Consider the following 23,311-nt stretch of genomic DNA (forward strand, 5'->3'; position numbering starts at 1 on the left):
TCTTTTTTCGTCATTTGTGGTTGACAGTCCCTTTAAAATACACATTTGAACAAAAAAACAACAATTATATTCTAACCTGAAGTATCCATGAAAGTTAGTTTCAGTCTTTGATAATCTTTATAATAAATAACCTAAATGAGCTAAATTGGTTTTAAAAACAGATGAACAGTTGGTAAGTTAAGCACAAAGAAATATTGACTCTCATATTTTATGGCCACACTTGCAAATTTTTTGGCTAAACTTGCAAATTTTATAGCCACAAATGTATATTTTTATAAGAAATTTTTAAGTGAAACTATGTAAGAAAAATGGCTTCTAACAGATGAGTGCCTGTTTATGAACAACACCATGATAACTAAGCTATATGTGTGGGAAATATTAACCATTTAGCACCATACAGCGGGTATATATGATCTTGTCAAATATTTATTAATTAATATAAAATATGTAAAAAACTTATTATACATATATTTCAATATAAACTAAAATAAAAGTTAAGAAGAATATGTGTCGCAAAAATGCTAAATAAGCCAGATGTTTAATTCTGAAATCGAAAAAGGCTGTACAGCCGAATTCGCAGCATGTATATTATGCATGTACGATGTGAATCTAAATTTAGTTTAACGGTTCATTTGAAATACTGCATCGATATTGGTTCATACGACACCCGAACACTTACTAAAAAGACGAATGCATCGGTTATTACAGGAAAATATGTACGAATTATCTTCGTCACAATAGGCTCGGGCGATAATTTGTATTTGCTGTATTTTATGAAATTCGTCTTAAATGTATCATTTTTCTTGCATATTGTGTGTTATTATAACATATTTGTATCAATATATCAAAATTTAACACATATAAAAATCGTATAATTACGCTTTAAAACGTTGACTTGGATATTTTACAACAAAAAATGCATATTTGGACATGATAGTACATGACTTCTCTTCCTGTTTTTTGTGAAGCGGCCTTGTCCCCCTCATTTTGTGAAAAAATGAGCTGCGAACAGTTCCAAACTGTAAATAAATGAGTCGCAAACTTTCTCAAATTAGTCAGTGAGCTCTTGTCTTATGAAAGCATTTTGTATTTAAACTTGGAGCAGATTGGTGAAAATTCTTTAGGAGTGTGTATCCTCACGAAAGTGTGACGGAAGGATAGACACTGAGAGCTTAATGCTGCCTTTTTGATACAGCACAACCAACTTTGTGTTTGTGAACAGAATGTACTATATAATGTAAAATAACATGTTTGAAAATCAATGAATTAAACTCTTCATTTAACGTTTAATTTTATCTGCCCAGGATAACATTCAAAATTATTGTACATGTGTGATGCCTTTATGCTATAAATTACTTGTAATTAATAAATAACTACCACTTGAAGTAATACCATGACACGTGCTAGACCTTTAACTACCCACACTTGCATTTAAAATACTTTTTTATTGGAAATTCCTGTCAATGTTAGTTACGAATTCAGCGTACATATAGTTATTTCTTTTTAAGTGCCAAAGTTTATAATAAAAATGGTGCAGTTGTATCCCTGAGATTAATAATAGCACATATAAATTATGACAAGGTACACATTTCTGCAAATTATTATACTTGTACCAAAAATCACCTGTCTAGGGGCATCATAAATTCTTATCTGTTGTAATCAACACCCCTAGTGATATATGGTTTCTAAACCCCATTCTGATCAGCCATAAATCACAGTCAAGAGTGAGAAAATGTTATCAGATACAATTCTTATCAGACACTGGTCATTAATGGGTTAACTTATACATCATATTCACCAAAAAATAATTTACTGAACATTCACCAATTACAAAAATCTATACTTTCAATCTTATTTTTTCCAACAGGTTTTAATGTTATAATGCAATCTGAGATGAACAAAAGGGTCATAAGCCACATATATAAATTATATAATTTATGTAAATTTAAAGTATGACTTAAGTTGTTTGTAATTCCTAGTTTGAAAAACAATAATGCAAATTAAAAAAAATATATGACAGTTGCAAAAAGAAAAAAAAGACACATTTCCAGTATGTACATGTATACACAATAAAAGTATGAATAAATTGCACTAACAGGTGAAAAAGGCATAGAAACACATTTTAATTTTAGTAACGGTACAGTACCGGTACTCTTTTAATGGTATTTTGTAACAAGTTGAAAAGAATAGAAATATTAGAGATGAAAAATATGCATATTCAATTCGTATAAAGTATTCTATACAATACAACTCAATGGCATTGTAACAACAAGCATCAAATTTATATATTAAGTTGCGAGACAACAGTACTGAACAATTTCCATTTGCTGGGATGAATTCTTAGTTGTGTTTTTATTAGCTCATCTATTTTTTGAGCTATTGTCATCACCATGGCGTCGGCGTTGGCGTCCGGTAGAGTTTTGCGTTTAGGTCCACTTTTCTCAGAAAGTACACTTACTTACTATCATGAGGGGACTGGACAGGCAAAGTTAGATAACTCTGGCGTGCATTTTGACAGAATTATGTGCCCTTTTTATACTTAGAAAATTGAAAATTTTGGTTAAGTTTTGTGTTTAGGTCCATTTTATTCCTTAAGTATCAAAGCTATTGCTTTCATACTTGCAACACTTACTAACTATCATAAGGGGACTGTGCAGGCAAAGTAATGTAAATCTGACTGGCATTTGACAAAATTATGTGCCCTTTTTATACTTAGAAAATTGAAAATTTGGTTAAGTTTTGTGTTTAGGTCCACTTTATTCCTACAGTATCAAAGCTATTGCTTTCATACTTGCAACACTTATTAAATATCATAAGGGGACTGTGCAGGCAAAGTTATGTAACTCTGACTGGCATTTGGACGGACTTATGGGCCCTTTATACTTAGAAAATTGAAAATTTGGTTAAGTTATGTGTTTTGGTCCACTTTACCCCTTAAGTATTATAGATATTGCTTTCATACTTGGAACACTCGCAAACTATCATAAGGGTACAGTAAAAGGACAAGTTGCATAACTCGTGTTGTCATTTACACGGAATTATGGCCCTTTTTTTACTTAGTAACTTTGAATATATGGTTAAATTTTGTGTTTCGATCCACTTTACTTCTAAAGTATCAAGGCTATTGCTTTCAAACTTCAAATACTTTCATGTTATCATTAGGTTACTGTACCTGGCAAGTTGAATTTTACCTTGACCTTTGAATGACCTTGACTCTCAAGGTCAAATTATTAAATTTTGCTAAAATTGCCATAACTTCTTTATTTATGATTAGATTTGATTGATACTTTGAAAAAACTACTCTTACCTGACATACCACAATAGACTCCACCCAAACCATCCCCCGTGCCTTCCCCCCCGAATCCCCCCCTATTTTTTTATATTTTTTTTAAGATCATCTCACAAATGACCACCACACCCTCACACTATACCACCCCACCCACCCCCAATTTTTTTTTAGAAACGCTTAAAAAACACAAATACTAAAAAATGTTGTATTTGTAAAATGCAAAGTATAACTCTACTGTTTTGTTTTACCATGAAGTTGTTCGTAAATTTACGCAGTGCTTGGGACAATTTTTGTTTACAACTTCAAATAGTCTGTAAAATTGCCAGGGTTTGATATTGATTTAAGTGCGTAAATTTACGCAGAGCTTGGCTTATGTAGAAGAGTTCTTTGCACAATTTTGTTTGCTTGAAAAGTTGGTAAAAATATCAGGTATTTTGATGTAGATTTTAAGTGCGTACATTTACGCAGAGCTTGTCTTGTGTAGAAAGATAGTTAGCTGACCTCTTTACAATAAAATTACGAACTGCTTTTGCAATAAATTAGTTCGTAAATTTACGCACTGCCACTGGAGAAATTGCCAGGGTTTTTATTTGATTTAAGCGCGTAAATTTATGAAGAGCCTGACTTATGCAGAAAGATCATATGTTTTAGTTAAAAGTGTTGTATATTTGAATTTCAAACTATAATGTTGCTATCTTTTGCCATAAATTAGTTTATTAATTTATGCAGTGCTTGAGACAATTTTTTGTTTACAACTATAAATAGTCTGTAAATTTGCAAGGGTTTTATATTGATTAAAGTGCGTAAATTTATGTTAAAAGATACTTCCCAAAAATACTGTATTAGTGAAATTCAAACTACCACACCACTTTATTTATAAATGTAATACTTCGTAAATGTACGCAGTGCTTGGGACACCTATTGCATAGTTCTTCGATTTCTTTGTAAAATGATAAGGGTTTTTATGATGATTTAAGTGAGTAAATTTATGCAGTGCTTGCATAAACCGACAACTGTATTTTGAAAAGTTTGTCAAAATGAAATTTATGGGCAATAAAATGTGAAATAAATCACTTTTTTTCATTTTGCAACAAAAAAAAAGGGAATATTGAGGGATATTTCCATATAAAATGCCAGTGAGTTAATAACCTTGACTTGCATATTTTACGGCCTTATTGCCTGATTTAAATAACATATGGTACATTTTCTACCGCACATAATGCAACAACGTAATAGTTATCGCATGCGCATTTCATACCTATCGTGTGCGCACGTGATACATAGAGCTTGCGCATAAAGCAGACATCGCTTAATACTACAATGTAAAATCAATTTACGATCACTGATATTATATACTAGGCAACGCACGGAAAAAAGACTTCTACCACCGACATATACCATCCTTATATGTGGACTTATGTAATGAAAGAAAAAACACCAGTTACACCATCAAGAGCGAAACCTTATTATAGCATCTGAATCTTTAATGTTTCCCAAATGACAAATTGCGAAATAGTGTGACACAACAATTATACATGACACACACAAACACATTAAATTCACAAACATGATTACAACAGTGTACGCCGCCTTGGAATGATCAATAAAAAGCAATATTTTGTTAACCCGTAATAAGAACTCCAAACCTTATACATGGCACTGTATTACTATAGTTCTAACAAAACTGTAAACCTTAATAACACTATACTGAAAGCATAACAAGTTTAAGAGTTATAAAATAACATGCATTTATTGTTATTCATATTGAATCTCGTCAAAGTTTCGCACTTTTGCCGACACTGGGACAGTTATTCGCAATTCGAGATAAACCACAGTAAATACATGTAAAATCGAGACTCGGGAATTTTTTTTATATCGAGATATCTAATTATTCGACATAACGAAAATCGAGATATGCGATATTTATTTATAAAGATAAAGAAGGAAAAAAGTTGGGACATTGAGCTGACTTCAACATATCGAGAATATCGAGATATCCGATGTCGAGGTAACGAGAATAGACTGTAATTTCAATCAATAAATTACACCTCTTTATCTGCATGTTGTTTAAGATCGTTGCATTGTCAATGATGTTCAATATTTGTGTATGCAAATAACATTATATCCATTGCTATAATTATTTTGTTTGAAAACCATGTTTTTGTTTTATGTTTGTTTTATCAGTCATTACAAGATTATAGGTAAACATACACACTTAGTATCGCTTTATCGACAACCACTGTATTTTCGCCACAAGTAAGTACGTGTGCCAAAATCTTCATTGACGTATACAAACGTATTATTCTCAAGTTTAAAATGAAGGTTGAATGAGCTGTAGAGCAAAGGGAAAAAAACGAAAGCGGTCGGAACAAGAGGGCTTATTTGTTCTTGTCAGATATTTGATATTATTATATTTCTCAAAACCAATTCCTTAAAATAAACTCCACGCCAATTTCTTTTATTTCTATAGAAACGCTTGCTGTCATTTGCGTTCAATTGATTGCCATTGAGTAAGTGATGAAAAACTAAATAAAGCACTCAACAAGAAATTGTATATTTATCATAATATTTTACTAAAGTAAAAACACATTAAACATCCAGACACGTTAACCGATGTAGAATGAAAACATTCGAGTGACACTACATATAATGGTAATTTTACGTTAAGCGACGAGATACTTGTTTTTAGCTATGAAATTTCAAATCGATGTAATTCGAGTATAAAACTTCCTTATCTGAAGCTTTAACATTTTGATTAATTTTAGGACATATAATTTTTACTAATGCGTATTGTGTTGTTTACAAAGATATGCATGTGTACAACAGTTTGGGCGCTGTCACATTCAATTCTACAATAACATATTGCGCGTATACAAGTTAATAATCAGTCAATCTGTTGAATCTGAAGTGTACTTTTGAACTTTCAATCGTTTTTTTTCTTAAATCCTATTGAGTTTTAAATAAACTGTTAGTTCTTAACAATCATATACACCAGCAATATAGACCATGCTCGTAACGAATTTAACTTTTAAACACTATAAGCTATTTATTTAACGAAATAAAATGACTTATTTCTGCTGGTAGGTCTCTTAGTTTGTCTCAACCTATTTATAGTGTATCGAATATATTGAAATAATTGAGAAATACCGTCACTCTTGGTTCACTGTCAAGTCTAGGAAACACAAGTACTCATTGTATTTGGAAACATAATGGGTACGCTCATTGTGGGGATCGAAGTCGGAGTCGCAAGGCAGATACAATATAACGCCATTTAAGCTCTAATTTATCCGAAATCACTGAAAAACTTAAATTAAGAAAAAAATATTTTCATTACATTTTAACAAATTAACATGTTTTAAAACTCAGTTTGTCTATGGGATTACAAGAGCATGCAGTCACTTTGAAACTAAAAGATCGCAAACAAAAAATGTACTTAGTTTAAAACACTTTTACGAGCGGCTATTTATGGATTTAATTTAATCTATAACAAAGAATGACAAATTAAAAAATATAAATACTGGTGAAGGAAGTTTCACTTATCAAGCAGCAATAATGTTTGAGTTACGCGCGACATTCACATCTAAAAGACGAATAGAAGTTGGCCGGCCGAAAGCGGGTAAATATATCTGCCTCTCCCTCCCTTCTCTAAAACTGGTGGCATGCAAATGTAATTTGATTTGGAAAGATATTGTTAAAGTAACTGTTTAGAATCTGGTATTGTGTTTTATGTAAAAATCGGAACAATTAAACAAATATTGCATATTTAGGAGAATTGATGGGTCTTATGTGAATGATGGAGAATTTAAATGGTTTGCCAGTTTAGGCGTTTCATATCTGTTCTGCCAAACATTGGTACGCTTTTCGAGTTTATAATACTTTTTTAGTTTCGTTGTCTGCATATGAATGGTCACCTGTTATTGAGCCATTCTTTTTAAAGTTACGTATTGCCTACAACGAAATAGACATCATTTAAACACCAGTAACATACACGAATTTTTGATTATTTTGACGTGTATGCATGATTTCACAAGAATTTATCTAACATAACACGCAACTACTAGAAAAGATAGTTATGATATGTAGTGTTATGTAACGTCAAAAAATAAAAGAGAGCTGATCAACACATGTCGGCATATGCATGGTTTTCAATCAATTTGTATACATGAGTTTATAAAAAAGTATTTCCTATTCGGTTGTTTAGAACATATTTATTACTTTTACATCGTTAATGTTGTAAATATCGGAATATCGATGTATGGTGTCCAGTTTGTTGGTTTCTTGAAACCCATACTTAATCACTTAAGCACTTTCGTTATGAATGTGATGGCTTAGTTGGTTTGAATGTACTTGGTTACTATATATAAATATTAGAGAAGATCTGAACCACTTAAGTTTGAAAAGTTAATAGTTAAGAAATTACTCGCTATATAGTAAGTAATATAATTGAATAAAATGTATTCAAAGCAGCGGTTATAGTAACTAACTTCAATATAAGCATTGTATATAAAAACATATTACACTAATGAAAACGTAAAAGTAAAAAAATATATTACACCGCGAATAGATTTTATACTTATTAACAGCATTCTACGTTAAAATAGTACATTAAAAACTGTAAATGATACATTTAAAGAAACACACCCTCTTACTCCAATAAAAGTACCATACTTATAGATTTCGAGTGTTAGTAGAAATTATGGAATTCTGATAAGTCAATTAAAATAGTATGTAAATAGCCAATATATGAAAGACATTGTCCAAATAATTATCAAGTCAATATAAAGACATTAACAATTTAGTCAATGTTGTCACTGGAAGACCTTACTTTTCTTTATTTTTCTATAATAAGATACGGGCAGGTTTTCGCGTGAAGCGATACAAAAATTTATATGTGCTGTATACGTTATTGCCTATACATATATTCCTGCTGTATATATTTGAAGAAACCCGGAGTTCAAGTGGTTTGTTTTATAACCAGTTTACTTGTCTTGCTTTGTTTTAAAGGAAGATTGTATGCAGACTTTGATGTTGGTTTCTAAATTTATTTTTTTAAAGGAAAGACTGAATACAATATTACGCTAGAATTTTAACTTAATAACATATATAACAACACATTAATACAGATAATAGCATCGAATTATACGTTGATAGCTTACTGAAGATAAAGAAAGCTAAGGTGAATAATTATGGTTTATTGAAGAAAATTATACACTTTTTAAAGTTATGGCTTAAAGAATATATTGATTTTTTTTAAATGGGCATGGTTTAAACTTATAGCATACATATAAACACACAACTATCTCTACATGCTATCATACAAAATAACATGACATGATGACTGTTAATCGCTAAATCAATGCGTACATGGTTAATGCCTCGGTCACACTGTCACGAATCAGAGCTACGAACAAGCTACGAATACTTTTCGCCACAGTTCGTTGCTATCCTTACTGGACCGTGGCTCTCCGTACTTAATCCGTGATCAGTCGTAGTAGTTTTTGGATGTCCGTAGCGACTCTTGACAAATTTTGAACATGTTCAAAAAATTGCTTCGAATTTATCGATCGTAGCGTATCCGTAGGAGTCCGTACTAAACCGTACTGATTCGTACTGGTTCGTAAAGACAACCGTAGTCGTCCGTACCTTTTTGTAGGCCAAAACGATTTTCAAGGACTTCAACGGATTGATACGAAGAACTACGAAGCGGTACGGTTACGCTACGTATTAGCTACGAGTATTCCACGGATATACCACGGAAAGCCACGGTTCTAGTACGTTGTAATACGGATAGGCAGGAATTTGCACGATCTTGTACGATGTACTACATTTCAGCACGAAACAGTACGGACATGTACGGTTCACTACAATAAATTGCTACTGAAATTGAGTTCACAATCATGAATCGCCAGCAAATTGCGTTTGCGATAAATTTGTTACACTTGGATATTAATATGGCACTAAACACAGGTGGTTAGCGTGTGGCTATGATATTTATTAGTGAAAACATCATTTTAAATGATAAATAATCATATTATAACGAAAGTCAACTTTTCTGAAAAAAATATATATCAAATATATAATATATAACAAGGTATCCAACTCAAAATCACCCGAAAACAGGGTGCATCGCTTTGAACAGCCATAACGTCATCAATTGTGCAGCGAATTTCACGAACCCGGTCCTATTCAACGCAGAAATGAATTTCATTTCTTGAAATGTATATATCTTGTTATATTTCTACCAATGCTGGGCTAAATTTTAAGAAATAACACGATACACAACTCGCGTGACCTACTTGATAGCGATCAGACAGGATTCATGAATGAAATCTTAAGGTGTAAAGACACACCTTCGCATTGGACCAATGAAATCACTGGTGTGTTTAAAATGTCGGTTAGTAAAAATGTATGTAAACAAAGGTTTCAAACGGCGCCGGACAGTTAGTTTCGATGCATAATGCAACGGCAAGCACGACAAGAATGTTTTTTTCATACGTGTTATTGAATTATGGTATCGAGGTCCGTGAACTTTGCAGGGAAAATGCCATTTACCCTTGTGTTTCGTGTTATTTCTTAAAAGTTGACCCAGCATTTAATTGTTTGTTATAAGATGATTATTTATCATTCAAACCGATGTTTTCACTAATTTATATCATAGCCACACGCTAACCACCTGTGGCACAAAATGCAGAGGCCGTAGTCGAGCTGCTTGATAATATGCACATAGGTAATAATGATTCAATATCGTATAACAAGTATAGCTTTGTGCTAAAAGTTACGTATTTTGCAAATATTAGAATTTGAACTTACTAGTAACACATTTTTTTTATTTGCAGGTAAGTTTTTGCCTCATATGCCTTTTGAATCTTGCTCTTACTTTTACGTGATTTATTAATTGTTAAATTAATAGCCGACATAATAAAATACAAAATTAATCATACTTTCCTAGGCATAATCTATATTTATACATCAATAATTACATACTTTATTAGGTCAGAGAAGAAAAAGTAGGTGGTGGATAACAGACTGGCTTTTAAGACGACCAGGCTCTTGGTTTTGGATGGAGGAGGTAGACTCTTCCCCAGACACGGCCGATTCCATTATTTCTGTTACGCGCTGTTGCTGCCGCTGGGATGTTCTCTTTTTAGGAGGCATAATGTGTATGACAATACAAGAGGCTGTGAGCGCAATGTTCAATCGTAGTTCGTTCCTACCTGTCCGTACCAGTCCGTCGAAATTCCCACTTTTTCGTAGCGGACCGTTCTAGTTCGTACTTACCCGTACTAGACCGTAGCGGATCCGTAGTTAGATCGTACTGATTCGCGTAGCATCGTACCAGACCGTAGCGGATTCGTAGTTTGATCGTACCGATTCGTGGCGCTCCGTACTAAATCGAGTCGATCAGTAGCAGTCCGTACCTTTTCTTGTTCGTTTTCCAACATTTTGTTGGTAGAATTTAGAACAAAATCTTCCTTGTTTAAACATGTTATGGCCATTAGACGTCGGACATCTTTTTATAATGTGGATTTACGTTTATATCGTAGCTTTGACATTTACTATTTTGACAGCGAAAGGTAGTTTTCATTCGAGGTTGTTGTTAATTCACTGAAATACTTACCTTAAGTTGAGTAAGGGTATAAGTGTGTTGTCACTTGCAAAGATAAATATGATATCAATATAGGATTAGATGATACGTAGATGAGTTTTAAAATTACATTTCAGAATAATACCTTGAATACAAACCCAATACAGTTCATTTAAAAACAATTCAGTTTAAACATTGTCAACATAACACCATGATTATGGTTACGTCGGATAAGTTAAGTAAAATGTCTTCAAGAGGGTATTATGTTTTATTTTAGCACAGTTGTGCATCCTGACATTATAATTATAGTGTATGTTTCGTGTCCAAATATAAACATCCTTTTCACGCTATACTATTTTAGAAATGAGATACTATATACACGTATGCAAAACGTTACGATAGGTGAGTGTCTTCATAACTGGTCTCACTTGAAAAGTTAAATGTGCACACGTTTTATAATTTCAAATCATAAACCCAACGTTATGCTGGTAAAAATGGTTAAATAGAGAAATCAAGATCATTTGTGTAAGACTTTTTATAAGTTCCTTATCAAAACAGTGTATTCAGGGTTGTTTCATACTAGGCCAATTATACGCACAGAAAGGGCCAACGTATCGGATATTTGTTTTCAAACATTTCTCGAAACATTTTGGAATGTAGATAAACATTTCATATAATTAATCGAAAACTGGAAGTCAATATGTGTCCTAATTTCCATAGAAATAAACATATGCGATATCATGCATCAGATTTTGATAAAATGCTTTTTGGCTTTGATTTTAAAAGCGTCGGTAGCAATTGCTCTTATATGTTGGAAGGACGAACGTCAAAACCAAACAAAACACAATACTTTTATTTAGATGAACAACTATTTTCATATTGGGAAATTATATAAATATATATGTTATAAGAATATTGTTCTCCATATTTTGTCCGCTTTTGATGTATCGAAAATTAATTGCTTCGCATATTGTTGAAACAATTATCGTTTTGTTCTATTCTGGAGTGTCTTCTTCTTCAGGTTTAGTGAAACGGATTATTAATAGCTCTTATGTTTTATTAAATAGCGGATATGTTTACCAATAACTGTGCATGCATGAATAATATTTTGAAATTGAAGGAGCCAGCTTTACAATCAAAGACGAAAACACGGACTGGAAAGATTCACCATGCAAACATGCCACCCTTATGCTAAAGTATTTCATGGAAAATGGTTGGGTAGTTAATGAAACACAGTTGCAAATCCCACACGTCGGACTATGGATTGGTTACGTTGATGGGTGGTTGCGTTTGACTATCTCGGTACATTTTCAGTTCTATTGCAACTGATCAAAATAATAAGCATTAAGACTTTAATCAGTATAGCTCGCAAAATCGACCATAACACACAGGTTTGTTCATTTATATAAAAACATATCGTTACAATTACTATTTTACCTTATTTCGTAATTTTATCGAATATGCATAATTTAAGTATAGCATCCACGTATTCATATTTTTAGTATTAATCATTATTTGTTGTATACTGTAACAAAGCATGAAGCACGGATAACAATAATGTAACAGATTATGTTGGCTAACTTTAGTTTGATTATTGCCATTAACTGAGCATGCCGTTATTTAAATAAGTGTGTTTTAATGCCACAGGGTGTTCGTCAAATTGCACAGAACAAACAACTGATGTCAAGCGCATTGGTGATTGCCATCTGATCTGCAAAGGAGCGTTTGGAATCCAAAAGGCGGACTCTACAGTTTGCTGTCATTTTTATTGTTGAACTAATTAACAAAGCAAACTAACAAACTACAATGTTCATTCATTCACTTCACAGCCATCATCGGCGTGTAATTACACTTTCGATTAAAGACAACCTCATCATCATAATTTGATCTTGTTGCATGGGAAGTTTGTATGTGTGTCTTATATTGCACTACACGCGATACCTATACATATTGAAGAATATGGCTAAAAGCATATAACCTATAGATATAAATCTTTTCAATTTTTACAAGACACGGTGCGATGCTGTTGTGCCTACAACACTGAATCTCTGTTATTGCAATCGTGTGAGAATCAATGTCGGGATGATAGTGCGTTTTTGTGAGGCAAAAAAGTTACACATACCAACTCCTTTTCCATATACAACATTACTAATGGTTCGTAATACATGATCTTGAACGTGATAGTATGTTTTCAAAAGCTGTAGGATTTGCACAAAATTAACATGCAGTATAGTATTAAAACGCAATCCACAGGATATTGAATGTAGCAATTTTCGCTTTTAAAGTTTTTGTCATTTGCTTAAAGAGAGTAATATAGGTTTATTTTCATCTACATTGTGCTTTTGATAATGAATATCAGTGTTTATATTATTTTATTCTATCAATTTCGATGTGCTTATATGTGATTTTTAACAGTTGCAGCTTCTTATAGTAACATTGAAAATGGCGCCTGCCTTGAGTTTTATTATCCAAACTTCACATAGACATCCTGCAGCGGACCAACCAACATACTACTGTGCAGCAATTGTGAAGGTATGATACTTGTAATTCAATGGATAATAGGTAAATATACTATTAAGATAATTGTATAAGTAAACTCATACAATCATTATTTAATCATGTTTTTTGTAGTTTAAACAATTGAGTCCCCATTACATGAAAACACTTGTAAGGAATATTTTGGCTTGACATAATAATTTTTTTTACTCAACATACTTCAAAATGACCTGCACTCACACGAACGAATTATTTCAGATAAAAAGCGTTTTGCTAAAGTACACATGCCCCTAAAATTTGAAGTGTCGTGGGTGGGAGAAAATCAAGCGTTTTTGTTAAAGAAACAATATCCAGCAACTGTAGCAAGTATTCGAACAAGTATGAACAATGGAACATTTGGCACTAGTGACACACATGAACACTGGACAGGTGTTATACGAACGCATGCTATGCTATACGCGAAAAACAAAGGTGACACGTTACATGTTGATTTTTCCACTCAACGTTTCATTTCAAACACTTTTTTATAAATAAAGGGCTGTACGATCGCTGTGCTTGTTATATTATTATATTTCAGCATTTACCGTTGTAATATATTAGATAATTACAAAATAATCGTAACAATTAAGTAAGTGGGAGTTTAAGTGACTTGATTAAATCAGTTGTAAACTAACAGTCGCATTGAAAAAATGAGATATTCGCGCTTTATTTAACCTATAAACATTCAATTGCCATATTTAAGTAAATGTTTGATTGGTAAATGATTAATTTGTACTTAACAAATAGATAATCGATTCATGAATCGCGCATATGTATCGCATAGAAACAAACAATCATGTTTTTCAATTTAAATCCCTATATCGTAGAAGTATTTATAACTTTCCTATAAATATGATTAATGGAAACTAGCAATGCATACCACGGCATTTATATTATGTATTTAATGCAGATTTTATCACTTCTTCATCTATCAAGTATGCCGTCATAAACCATGACATCAGCATTTCTTACGAGGTTGATGGTTGCAGAAGCAGTCTATGTGAATCGGATGGTAAGTAATTTCACTGTACTATATTGACTTCTACATTTGTATAGTTTGTTCTATATTTCACTGCCTATGCACAAGACCGCGTCCCTCCTACCAAGGTAAAAGTGGTTGAACTAAGTAACGACAATATTCGTTGATCAATCAGCGACAAATCTGACTAATAATATTATAATTCGTGACACAAAAGTGTACTTAAGTATTCAGTATGAGTTTCTCATTTTTATAATGTCTTAATGTGTGCATATTTTTTTTTTATAGAAGTTCAAACAAGCAACAAATAATTGACGTTGTGAAAATGTAAATATACTATACACTTTTTACAAGTGATTGTATAGATATGAAATTCATGAGTACACAACAACATTATATTAGCAATAATAACCTCTTGCAACATAAATAGTGCAAGTATTTGTCTATATTTTATTGTGAATGTTGGTGTAGCAATCCTCATAATACATGAGAAAATTAATACTTTTATTTCAGAAATGAATATGCTACCTGTAATTGCATACATATGACATATTGTTACTATACATAGAAACGATTTGACGTCGCGTGACGTGCCGGCTTTCGTATCGGGCGGACCAACATGATCATATCGCCCGCCCAATTGTTCATATTTGAAAACAATCGGATCGCGCTAATGCAAATGAACAAAAAAGCGCCAACACTCAGTCTTATTCAGCGGTTATCGATATCATTAAGCCCAAAATAAACGGATTACAATATTTAAAAAAAACACGTAGCACAAAATCGGGATAATTCAATCATCGATTGCAATGAAACTAGACTGTTGATTATATTGATGACACTATTTGAGCTTTCACAAGATTCATAAAAAACGCAGTTTCATACACCAATGACCATTTTAGGTTAATGCTTATAAAAATAAAATTACAATGATACACACTTCCATTTTATGTTCCTTTATCCCTTCTATTCTTTTTGTAAACATATCTTTAACCACATTACTTTTTGGAAACGTGTGTATCGAATGCTAACCATTCTGACCATAACATGATTTACGAAATCGTATGACTGGTCAGGGCGATTTATTTCTATCCTTTCGAAGTTTAAAATTATGCATGACAAACATAAAATCCGAAATATGTTTTAGCTTCGGATTTGCTTACTGTAAAATAAACCAATACGTCCGAATTGTATTCGTAATCAATATAATGAAAATAAACGTACTATAAGCTGGTTCGGAAATACTTTTAGTAAAGGCACATAAGAAGAATATATATAATATAAACGATATCAAATGCCATAGCTGGACGTATGTAACGGGCCCTGACCTAGCTCATCCGCGTGTTGTTGTCTAATTGAGTGCGATACTAAACATTGACCATGTATATTTATAGTTAGTAGGTATTTACTAGTAACACACTGTTTACAGATACTTCAACATATACAACAAGCACAACGAGTGGTTTCGCGAAGAATGCATGTACTCATGGAGGATCTACTCAGAACGGATCTTCAGCCAATGGTTCGGAAAAAATTGTCTCGGGGGTTCTGTTAAGTCGAATTATTTTCCCCAGACAGTTCTATATGCGATTAAATTCACACCTTTATATTTGTGTTCTTGTCTGAATAGGCAACTATTTCATTTCAAAAAGGTTTATGTAATTTAATTACTGTATGTGCAGGCTATTTTTATCGAGTTGATTCGAATGCAGTGCAGAAACTGATACATTACCCGTAATTGCTTTGTATTTTAGTCATGAATAATGATGATATCACGTTTATGTTGGCGATCCAGAAAAAGAGTTGCCAAAATCGAATTAAATAACTTTTATACAATACATTTGCAATTAACTTGGAATAAGTTCAAAACAGTAATTACATGTTTCACCTTTATTCCAGCTGTTGGTGTAGGTATCGGTTTGGCGGTTGGTTTATTGTGCACAGTCGGAGCAGTAGTTGTCATAATTGTACTTCGGAGAAGGTATTGCGTTATCTGTTTCATAGTTTAATACTAATATCAAAGGTGTGTAACTTTTTTAAATATGAAATACAAAAAGATCACATTTACTATCGCACACTAATGTCTGCACATTATTTATAAACCTGATTACAAAATATGAAGTTAAAATCCTATCGTCGTATTCTTATCGTCGTTATTATTATACGTTTTTATTGTCAAATCCTAGCATGATATATTCTCATTCGCAGCGTTATTGTTTATAGCTTTTTGGTTTAAATAGTCTTGGTAAGAAAAATAACATCATACTATTTAAGTTTACATTCGAATATGTGTTGCATTTTTTAAGGAATATATCATATATGCAGAAGCAAATAAATGCAATATCATAATTATTTGATGGTCATCTTTTAGAGGTGTATTGCCTTGCAGATTGGGGTCGAAAAATGACAAAATTAATTCAGAATCACGCGATTGTGTTTGCAAATCTAATGTAACTTATGAAAATGAAATTCAAAATCATAATTATTTTATATTGGAAAAATGCGCAAAATCAGTGGTCGAAAGTGGGAATAAAAAGAACACACCAGATGAACCAAACGAAAGCAATGCTGAGACCGATAATTATACTTCAATCAATGAAACCGATGAACCTTATCAAACTATAAAAGATGAGTACGACTACACAACAAATGCCTTAAGAACCGGACACAATAGCACGAACCCGGACAATGTCTATAACAAACTAAAACTAGACCTTCCCGGAGACTATGCTCGCGTAGGAAGACTCGGGCATAACATTTCTACAGCAGACAGCGACTACGATGCAACTGCTGTTGCGCGCAGGAACGACGGGGACGGAGACTATAACCATATCCCGCATCCTGATAGTACAACCTGTGCCCGACGGAATGGATCAAAAGATGACTATGATGTTATCAATGGAAAGAAGATTAAATTTCCCCCAAGCGACTCTGCAGATTATGCTCACGTCAAAATTTAGAAAACACTTAAATAAATACACAAGATAAGTATTGATGCAAAGCATCAAAGGGCCAAGAGAATTTCAGTGTAAAAGGCACTCAATGAAGTTACATGGAACGATTTTTTTATATTGTAAATATTAATATATTGGCCGATTATTTTAAACAAAATAGAAAAAGATACTGGTATAACCATTATCTATGATTTTGTGTTATAACCCCCAAATCACCATTATCTATGATGTTGTGTTATAACCCCCAAATAACCATTATCTATGATTTTGTGTTGTAACCCCCAACTATTTTATAGTTCATTTTATTTACATTGGTTTCCTTTTTTTACTGGCATCCGTGTGCAGTTTTCATTAATGGAACAGAGCTGTGTAGGTTTAAACAAATCTGCTTCATCTTGTAAGCGTAATTTCATATTTTTCTCAACTTCAATGGGAGATGATTTTGAACCTATTCCTACGTTGCTCATTTACGATAGGGGTTGAGTACTCATTGATATGAAAACACTGTAAAAGTTTTAATGTGTGTACGACCCCCCCACCCCCTCACACATATATTTCATGGGCATAATAAAAACAAAAAATGGTTACAATAAAACAGCATATTTATTTAAACTAAAATGTCTACATCAAAACAAAAAGTTACCATAGAACACAAATACGATAATTTGATTCTACTGGGGCTCGAACCTTGGACCTCACACATGTGAAGCGAGCGTGTAACCACTACACTACGGACTCGCTTGAAGAATCACCTTCTAAGTAAGATATTAAGGTAGTGGGAGCCTAATGGGTACTTTTCCAGAAACACTCTTTGTTATTATTTCCACATAGTATATTGTAAATCACAACTAATGGCAAAATTTTAAAACTTTTTACCAGCCGGGTAACTTTTTATACTTGGTTGTATACACCTTCCCCTTGACTCGGTTGGACTTTTTCTATGGATTAACCCTATATCCAAAATTAATAGTTTTTAGCTCTACTGGCCAAAGGCCAAGTGGTTTCCATCCGTCCGTGCGTTAGACTTTTTCTTGTTTACGCGATAAAGTCCACAGTTTTCATCCGATTCTTTTCAAACTTGTTCAGTGTCTTTATATTAAGGAGGACTCGAACCCTATTGAAAATGGGTTGCATCAGAGTAAAAAGTCCAGAATTATCTCCCCTTGAATTTGAGAAAATAGTGAAATAAGGCTTCTTTACGCAATAAAGTCCACAGTTTTCATCCAATTATTTCCCTACTTACACAATGTCTTTATTTGAATGATTAGTAAAACCCTATTGAAAAATGAGCAATATCGGAGTTATAAGTCCAGAATTATCTCCCCTTGAATTTGAGAAAAACATGAAAATTCAGTTTTTTATGTGATAAACTCCATAATTTTCATCCAATTCTTTGTAAACTTGCACAGTCCCTTCCCATATTGCTTTCATATTTTGCAAACTTCTTTTCCAACATGACCCCAATCTATAAACAAGAGCAGACAATTGTATCAAGATTTTTGTAGGAATTGTGGCCCTTTTTCCATTTACAATATGCAGTTACATTGCCATAACTTCTTTAATTATGATCAGATTTTATTAATACTTTGACAAAACAGCACTCACATGAATAACACAATGGATTCCACCCAAACAATACCCCACGCCCCAACCCAGAATCCCTGCCCCCCCCCCCCCTTCACCCCGAAAAAATATGTTTGTTTTATTTTTTTTATTTTTGAAAGATCATCTAACAAATGACCACACCCCACATTATACTCCCCTCTCAACCCCCTCCCCACCCCCAAATAAAAAAAGTATTATTTTTTGCCTTTTTTTATTTTTGAAAGATCGTATAATAAAAATTATTCAATATGAACAATTTCCGCATGATGGCTTACGTTATACTGTCAAGCACTCGAATAGTCCAGAGCGCTGTCCTCTGACAGCTCTTGTTTAAAAAGAGCAATATCGAAGCAATAAGTCCAGAATGACTTCCCCTTGAATATGAGAAAATTTTGAAATCCCGCTTGTTTACGCAATTAATTCCACAGTTTTCATCCAATTATTTCCGAATTTGCACAGTATCTTTATATTAATGAGGACTTGAACCCTATTGAATTTGAGCAGTATCGGAGAAATAAATGCACAGTTTCCATCTTATTCTTTCCAAACTTGCACAGTGTTTATACTAGTAGAGCGATTAAGGCTCCATGGGTCACTAGTTTGTAATGGGATATACATACTTAATAAACGTACTCGACTGGATTTTGTTAGTGATACAGAAAGAAAAAAGTGTCATTGAAAGCGAATTTTGCCTTTGATGTCCAATAATATATGCACTTATCTGGATAAAATGGCAAAAACGACAACAAATGGTTCAGTGACAAGACATTTTAATTCCGTTTAATGACACTTGTAGTGTGATGAAATGCATATATTGTACATATTTATTTAACACAACATAATTATTTTCTACACACTGAATGAATTTCAGGAAGTTTTACCGTTCCTATCTCAAGAAATTTTACTTTGAGTATGCCTACCCCAATTCATTTTTACGCAATGAATTTAAGTTTAAATTTGTTATTAAAAGCTACAGTTATAAACCATGACATGTGAAGAAATTTAGCTAACTTTGAATTAATATTGATATAATAATACATTAATAATACAATCTTAAGGTCACCTAAAGTTAAAAGGCAACATATGAATTCAGGCGCAGTTCACCACAAAATGTCAAAGTTGTCCCAATATTACGTAGCATAAAGATGTATAAGTTATCATGTTTCTTTAAACATGTAGCACAATAATATACAACTTATATTTTAATAAAAACAGCCAGATTAATGACAACTAGATGTACATAATTTAGTATCAGTATAAAGCCATTGCGTGATTTTGACTGGCCGCGTGTCATTTGAAAGCCATATTATCTCGTTCCGTCACTGTTCGTCACTGAAAAACTGACCGATTTTAGGGACCACTTCAGTCCCTAAAGTCATCCTCTCCGGAACTAGAAAATATGGCTTTCAAATGACACAAGGCCAGTCTATATCCCGCAATGTTTTCAGCTGTTGGTCGCTTTAGAGTTCCTCTATGCAACAGCACGTCTAACAATCTAATGTTCTTTGCCTTTAAGGCTTTTCATGACTTAAACAAACTGAATTAGGAATTGCAGTAACAGTAAAGATGTGGGCCATATTGTCAGTAATTTTACATGTTTTAAGCAAAGATCCCAGTGCATCAACATCATCAGGAGCACTGTGGGCGTTGCAGGTTGCCTGGAGAACACGTTCACTAGATCTTCCTGTTTGTGTGACTGTCCAGGATACGATTTTTGAAAACCGGCAAAGTGTCAACAAAACTGCTTACACAATTACAAAACGTTTAAAAACAGTGTGTGTTCAGCAATGCACTAACCAAAACCGGAAAATCAAACCTGCGCCCATTATGATCAACAAAAAGGGCTCTGGCAAACTTTGCAAGCCACATCATACAATCATGTAGAGAAGTTTTAATTGATACACTATCAACACTTCAACCATTTACACGCATTATGCCATGATCATCAACAGAGCTGCCAATCACTTTCTGAGCTTCGGAAGAAATTGGCACTGGTGTCTTTACATATGTCGAAAACTTAAACCCCGTCTTCAAATGCACAGCAGCAATCTGAGTAATATCAGGCATTACTGTACCTCGAACTGAAATACAAAATTAAATTCGAACAATGCTTATTTCATAAATTTTATAATTCCCCTTTAAGTTTCATTCTGACGCCTTATATGATCGTTGGTGATGAGAAAAATCAATTTTCAGCACAACAAGCACATTATGTATTGACAAGTCGTTAAACTCAAATTATCGCTTGTAAAAAGAATTCACCATTTATATGAATAGCTCAGAATTTTAATATACCTATGCTCCTTCATAAGATTTATTACTTAAAGTAATGAATTTATTTAAAAAAAATGTAATATTTGGAATAGCTTTTAATATTTATAATAACAATCATAAATATTTTTAATAGTGTGCCTGCCCTGGGATTCTTACCAAAAATCTTTAAAAAAAAAATGTAATTTTACCAAACTATGCACACAGTGCCTTTAATAAAACAATTATTATTAATATGTTTCATGTTCATCTGGAATAGGAAATAAGAAGACAGTTGATGAGAAAAAATACTAAAATTTGGCACCAGAATAGACGGTAACATTGTATAAAAAGTAAGTTTTTACACTTACTCCATTTCTTTCACATAAGCATCAATGGCAGCCTTTTTAGACGACGCAGTTGAGGTTTTCTTGATGGCCTCCCCAGCACGAGCCTTTATCTTCTTAAGATTTCTATTTGCAATAAGCGTTATGTGTACAGTGGTTAGGAAGTTATTTACCTTCACCGACCTGCCCAAACTGACTTTCATTGCTGAAAAGAGAATTGAAAATCATAAGAACATGTAAACGAACTAAGGCCGTAGTTACTTAATAATGACGTCACAATGTATTTTCATCCGTATCATCATTACATTATTAAATAACATGAATGAGCAATCAATTGGATTTAACAACACAAATGCGAAACTAAATTTGAAAACTGAATATGATGGAGACCGGAATGTTTCCTTATATATTACACGATAAACAAATATTCACTGGGAATGACACTTGGAATTTTAAGGTGTCTGAAAATGTGTAAGAAGTCCAAAGATCAATGGCAATTGTACAATTATTAAACATTGATAGAAATGGCAGGTTGAAAATGACGACATGCATACCTGTTCCAAGCTTGGTATTTACGTCAAAGCATGGCATTCCCCTGATCTTGAGATGGTGCTGCTTTCCATAAGCAACACGGTTGACTTCTCTACAGGCATGGTTTTCACAAACAACGTACAAATAACCACTGAGGCCATTTTGTAGTTCGCCAACAATGTTATATATTGTCAAAGGAATGGGACACAGATTAAAAAACTGACCATACTGTAATTTGTTTAGGAAAACCTCCAGCTCAACGAGTCAATCAATCTTCTTCCATCCCCCCACCCACTTCTGCTAACTCTTTTCACGCCATTAAGCAAATGCGAATATCTTTGACGTGAGTCATTTTCACACAAATCGCCATCGCAGAGCTCGGTTAATGAATAATTGTTATCGAACACAACGTTGTCGATCGGTGTTTGCTTCTTTTTCGATTTTGAAAATGTCAACAACCCTGACGTAATGAACACAAATATTTTATGAAACGAATAAATTTAACTTAAATTTGTATTGTATAAGTATTAAATCTAAAATTTAACTCTTAAATAAAAAAAATACAAATTTATTTCATGTATTTAGTATAATTTCCGGACTTTACCGTAGATATCGCTTATAGCCGAAACGCTTTCCGAATACGGCGATATCGACCGACTATTCCCGATCTCATTAGGCACCTACTGCCTTAATAAGTGACTGTAGTGTAACGGTTATCAATAAAGCAATAAACCGTGTAATCGCTGTCGTCTTGTGAAATTGAAGAAAAAACGCGTTAACCAAAACTCGAACAGCAAAAGTCTGCGCTATTGTTAGAAAAACCACAAAATAAATATATTTTGATTATGTTTTGTTTTATACAAAACCAGAAAGTTTCACTGGTTCGCGTATTTGCCCAGTCCCTGTGATCAGTTATTAATTTAAAGAATTAGCTTTGCATTATTGGCAATAAATGTTGTAGTAAATGTAATAGGCAAAAATGCAGTACTTATTTACACTAATTTACACAAAAAAAATCACCACTATGCAAGATATTCTTAAAACAAAAATATTTACATTGATCCGTAAAATAACTTCTCCTCCCATAAGCGAAAAACAAACGTATTACATACTAGTCGCCGCACGTCAGTGCGACGCCAATAATTGAATGATACATGTTAGAGAACTTTGTGACGTACATCTTCTTTTAAGCGTATTGGCATTGCATGCATGTAATTTGTTATATTATTTTACCTA

The 23,311-nt window shown here is 33.0% G+C and overlaps 1 protein-coding gene across 1 annotated transcript; it reads left to right on the top strand.

The window, feature by feature from the left end:
- Positions 1-13,703: 13,703 nt before the first annotated feature.
- LOC127861053 (uncharacterized) lies at positions 13,704-17,436 on the top strand. Its single transcript, XM_052399414.1, has 5 exons — positions 13,704-13,841; positions 14,320-14,421; positions 15,818-15,910; positions 16,288-16,369; positions 16,760-17,436. Exons 1-5 carry the CDS (start codon positions 13,751-13,753, stop codon positions 17,346-17,348), a joined length of 957 nt encoding a protein of 318 aa, XP_052255374.1. The 5' UTR covers positions 13,704-13,750; the 3' UTR covers positions 17,349-17,436.
- Positions 17,437-23,311: the final 5,875 nt, after the last annotated feature.

The sequence above is a fragment of the Dreissena polymorpha genome, chromosome 15 (genome assembly GCF_020536995.1).
Source record: "Dreissena polymorpha isolate Duluth1 chromosome 15, UMN_Dpol_1.0, whole genome shotgun sequence".
In the NCBI taxonomy this organism is placed as follows: domain Eukaryota; kingdom Metazoa; phylum Mollusca; class Bivalvia; order Myida; family Dreissenidae; genus Dreissena; species Dreissena polymorpha.